At 42.8% G+C, this 4,843-nt stretch overlaps 2 protein-coding genes across 2 annotated transcripts; both read left to right on the forward strand.

Annotated features, from left to right (window-relative positions):
• Positions 1 to 956: 956 nt before the first annotated feature.
• On the forward strand, positions 957 to 3,815 carry LOC131874190 (S-locus-specific glycoprotein S13-like). Its single transcript, XM_059217448.1, has 4 exons — positions 957 to 1,188; positions 1,711 to 1,778; positions 2,000 to 2,151; positions 2,528 to 3,815. Exons 1-4 carry the CDS (start codon positions 957 to 959, stop codon positions 3,813 to 3,815), a joined length of 1,740 nt encoding a protein of 579 aa, XP_059073431.1.
• Positions 3,816 to 3,992: 177 nt separating this feature from the next.
• On the forward strand, positions 3,993 to 4,843 carry LOC131874191 (G-type lectin S-receptor-like serine/threonine-protein kinase SD2-2). Its single transcript, XM_059217449.1, has 2 exons — positions 3,993 to 4,655; positions 4,742 to 4,843. The coding sequence occupies exons 1-2, from the start codon at positions 3,993 to 3,995 to the stop codon at positions 4,841 to 4,843; spliced, it is 765 nt and encodes a 254-aa protein (XP_059073432.1).

Raw genomic sequence — 4,843 nt, forward strand, 5'->3', positions numbered from 1 at the left:
AGTTGGCCTCCATATTTCAAATCAAGATACCTGTGATTCCAAAATGGACGTGCAAATCTATCAGACTAACATCGACGTCTATAAATTATTTCAATTTTTATCAACCTATGCCTTAATTTTTTAGTGCTTTCTAATAACTAAGTTCATCTACCACGTGTTCCATGTTATTCTACAATCTAAGTTTATGCACAATAGTCTGTGGATGTTTTTGTACACTTACACATTTCCATATCATGCTATCCTACAAAGACCTTGGATTCATATGATGCACAAAGCTAATCAAAAGTTTCTTCGATTAACAAGGCGCGTTGTGCGCTTTTGCCCATGACTGCTCCAAAACGATAGTATGCAATGACTAACACGCCTGTTAGTCGCACGTTTTACACCATCGATTTTGCAATGAATGGGTAGCGATTGACTAACACAATTCTAACATGTTGTACAATAGGTGCTCCCGCTCCAAAGCAGACCTTTTGTACAACGTGTTAGCGATAGGTTACTCAATCACAACCATTAATTGCAAAATCGACGATGTAAAACACTCTACTAACCCCCATGTTAGCAAATCTATACTTCATTTTTGAACCAAAATACATGCACACGCGACTAACACGCGTGCTAGTCAATCCGTATTGTCTTTTTCGAGCCAAGATGGACACGTTCCACCACAGCTCCAAAACAAACATTTTTTTTTGTTATTTTAGACTATTTATGTAATAAATAGTAAATCATATTAAAATAAGAAGACCAAAAAACTTGTGTAAAATTATCTACAAATTTATATGGGTATTTCTACATATTCATTTGAATCATTTGAAGATAATTTGAATATTAGTGTTAATCATCCAAAGACTAACACACGTGTTAATTGTAATCGTCCAAGGACTAACACGCATGTTAGTAAATCGCATGTAAGTCAATCCGGAGTCCACAAGGTTGATTAAATTAAGAAGGCAATGCTAGTTACATCGGAGAAGTGGAAAAAGCATAATATTGTCTTGCCAATAACCAATGAGGCTATCGGTAAGACTCATACCGAAAAGCGCAACAGTGCAAATGTCGCCAAATGTGAAGGTTGTAGCAAAAAGAAAGTCCGAATAGCTTCGCCCAGAAATGACAGACCAAATAGACGCGGGCAACCTAACACCAATCACCCACCAAAACGACAGTACAACGAGACTAACACGCGTTTGTGTCGCGCGTTTTACCACGACTTTTTGGAGCCAGCAAACACGCGTCCAGGCCAATATCTAATAATTTCAAACTAGAGCAAAACAAGAATAACCAAAGCAAAACAAAACAATAAAATTTTCGCTCTAAGTATAAACAAAAACATGCAAATTTTCCCACTATATACAACCAGGAAAAAAAAGGCTACTCCACATACCTAACAACCTTCAGAAATAAAACCTCCTTCAAGAATGCAGGTTGCCCTTGAATAGTAACTCCTTGCTACCTCCTTCTTAAAACCCTTCTTTCCCTTTGAAAACATCCTTAAAAAACAACATAAGACTTCAACAATGAGGGCTTTGGACACTTTCTTTAATCGCACATCAGTCCCTTTATTCTTCCTTTTTTCCACATGACGCAGAAAATCGTAGGAGGACGCGTCGTACAGTTCACCTAACACGCGTGTTAGTGGGGAGTGGCGCATCCGCATTCTACATCATCCATTTTTCAATGAACGACTTTGATTTTTTCCACATGAAGCCACAGAAAATGGCATCAATATTCTGCTGGAACGGTATAGGGCATACTACGGTTTTCCTAACACGCGTGTTAGTGGCGCATTCTACATGGTCTATTTTTCACTGAACAACTGCGATTGACTAAGGAGTAAGGACACCACTTGTCAGTAACATGTACAAGAGGTTTTGGAGGGAGCCATCGTGATTTGGAAGCCCGCACCCTCTTTTTCCCTCCGTTTTGGCGTCCGAACGCAATCATCTACACTTGTCGTTGGTTGTTTGTTTTTCATGGCTTTTAATGTGTGTGTTAGGCACAACACACCGGTACGAGCCGCGGTCCAGGGTCTGCCGTCCTCCGGTATGTCCACGTAGTTTTGCATGGGCCCCGATGTTTGAAACAGCCGAGTCTAAGACAACTCCACGTCATTTTCCTTGGGTCCGACGGCTGCACCAAATTGGCATGGTATACTTGTCTTGAACATGTATGTCGATGCATGTCGTTGGTACGACAGGTCACTTTTGGAGCCAGGATAGATGCATCCTATAAATATATCGGACATGTCACTATTCATTTCCGATATATTTTAAAGGGATTAAATAGTCAACTATAAATTAAGGTGACGTTGGAATTATATTAAAGGGCTGAAGGTGGTTTTTACGCGATGTAGGTAAAGGATTGCAACTTGACTTCCCACAAACATTAACATTGTCTGAAGTGGTTATTCTGATTATAAGTTGGTGATTAATTACCGCCATTGAATTTTAAGCACAAGAAATTTCTATGAATCATGCATAGAATCTGATACAGCGATAAATTCAAAGTGACGTTCCTCTTTCAGCCTAGAAGTTCTCTCCGTCGCCAACAATTTAGCGATAGGAAACAGGGCAAAATTATGCTTTACTCTTTTCTTGGCAGTTACAGTGTTTTGCAATTTGAAGAGTTATGGTGCTGCAGTCGAGGCTGGAGATACTCTATCGTTGGGTGCTTCGCTTGCTGGAAACCAGACAATAATTTCCAAGAATGGCACATTTGAGTTGGGATTCTTCAGCCCAAATGGAAGCAACTGGTATATTGGCATCTGGTATGCCAAAATACCAGAGAAGACGACTGTTTGGGTGGCAAACAGGGAGACTCCAGCCAGAAACAGGTCTGGTGTTTTGAAGCTGTCAAGAGAAGGTAATCTGGTACTGTTCGATGCAGAGGGCGCTTCTATTTGGTCTGTCAACATGTCGAAGAAGGCCTCCCGGGCTGTCATATTGGATTCTGGTAATTTTTTAATGCTGAGCGGTAATAATAAATCTGAAACTGTTTGGCAGAGTTTCGACAATCCTGTAAATGCAGTATTGCCAGGGATGAGGTTTGGTGGACAGCAAAAGCTAGTTTCTTGGAAAAACTCACTGGATCCCGCTCCTGGGCTTTTCTCCTTGCATGTGGATCCATCTGGGGCCAAACAATTCGTGCTGACATGGAACAATTCTGTACAGTATTGGGAGACTGGAACTTGGGACGGCAAAATTTTCAGTGGACTTCCAGGCCTGAACAAGAGCTTTCATATGATTGTTGAAAGTAGTAGCTCTGGTTTGTATTTCAGTTATACATTGAAGCCTGAATACACTGTGCTCTCACGTTACGTCCTAACAAAGTTCGGAGGAATGCAAGTCAATGCTTTTGTCGATGGCAGTAAATGGAACACGTACTGGTCTCAGCCCGGAGACGCATGTGCCGTATATGGTCTCTGTGGTGCTTATGGAACCTGCAACTCCAACTCAGACAATGGCGCGTGGGATTCACAAGACTGGGGGTCCAGTGGCTGTGTTCGACAGAGCCCGTTATACTGCGATGCCCAAAATAGCAGCACTGACAGATTCGTCGACCTTAATGTGGCTTTACCTAATGATTACGCATCCTCGTGCACTGCGTTTTCTTTCAGTCAGCCGTCAGGGCCCTGCCAAAGCTGGTCCGGAGATTCGCTGAACATGCGCAACTCTCCTCCGTCGGAAAGCAGTTCAAATGTCTCCATCCGAGTAGGAGCCTCCGAACCTCCAACGAAACGCAAAACCTCTAGTATTGTGGGCACAGTGCTTCGTATTGTTGGTGCTCTCACTGTTGCTTTGGGTATCTTTTGAGTTTTCATCTGGCGAAGGCATCAGCTACGACCGAAGGACAGGTATGCAGATTCCTCGAACTCCTTTCTTAGAATATTTAGTTAGAAGGAATTGAAGATTGCAACTAGGAATTTCAAGTCTGAGTTGGGGAGACGAGGATTTGGCTCGGTGATCAAAGGATCTCTACCAGATGGTACAATGGTTGCTGTAAAGAAAATGAAGTGTTCACGACAAGATGAAAAGCAATTCCGAGCAGAAATCAGTTCTCTTGGCAACATACAACACGCCAATTTGGTCAGGCTACAAGGGTTTTGTGCAGAAGGATCAAGACGGTTACTGGTTTATGATTACATGCCCAAGGGTTCTCTGAATTCTATACTGTTCACCGGTAGTTCCAAAAGTAAACGGGAGGTAGTCGACTGGAAGACCCGATTTGAGATCGCACTAGGCACTGCAAGAGGGTTACTTTATCTCCATGAAGAATGCCGAGATCACATCATTCACTGCGATGTTAAGCCGGAAAACATTCTGCTGGATGGTGATTTGTCACCTAAATTGGTCGATTTTGGGCTGGCAAAGCTTGTGGGTAGAGATTTTAGTCATGTGCCGACCACTACAAGGGGAACGAGAGGATACTTGGCTCCAGAGTGGATCTCCGGTCTTCCCATCACTCCCAAGGTTGACGTCTACAGTTTTGGTATGACACTCTTGGAAATCATTTCGGGGCGAAGAAATCTGGACTTAAAAGTGCAAGATTCAAGTTTGTTTTACTTTCCCCCATGGCCTGCAACTCAAATTCAGCAGGGGAACACAATGAACATTGTGGAGGAGGGTGTTGCAGAGGAGGCAAACATGGAAGAGGTGAGAAGAGCATGTGATGTGTTGTAGCCTTGTTATGCATTCAAGAGGACGAGGAAGTGAGGCCTAGAATGATGCAAGTGGTGCAGATGCTGGAAGGGAAGGTGGAGCCTCAAACTCCGCAGGTTATGGACAGGCCAGTGGACCGAAGCGACACAAGCAGAATCAACTATAGCCATGTTAGCAGTTAG

The sequence above is a fragment of the Cryptomeria japonica genome, chromosome 3 (genome assembly GCF_030272615.1).
Source record: "Cryptomeria japonica chromosome 3, Sugi_1.0, whole genome shotgun sequence".
Classification (NCBI taxonomy): domain Eukaryota; kingdom Viridiplantae; phylum Streptophyta; class Pinopsida; order Cupressales; family Cupressaceae; genus Cryptomeria; species Cryptomeria japonica.

Bases quoted from the DNA above. Each gene is read 5' to 3' on its own strand.
- LOC131874191 (XM_059217449.1), top strand. From the start codon at position 3,993: ATGGTTGCTGTAAAGAAAATGAAGTGTTCACGACAAGATGAAAAGCAA. The intron at 4,656-4,741 runs GTGAGAAGAGCA...CAAGTGGTGCAG, and splicing joins AGGAGGCAAACATGGAAGAG to ATGCTGGAAGGGAAGGTGGA.
- LOC131874190 (XM_059217448.1), top strand. From the start codon at position 957: ATGCTAGTTACATCGGAGAAGTGGAAAAAGCATAATATTGTCTTGCCA. The intron at 1,189-1,710 runs GTTTGTGTCGCG...TTCCACATGAAG, and splicing joins GTACAACGAGACTAACACGC to CCACAGAAAATGGCATCAAT. The intron at 1,779-1,999 runs GTTAGTGGCGCA...TGTGTGTGTTAG, and splicing joins ACGGTTTTCCTAACACGCGT to GCACAACACACCGGTACGAG.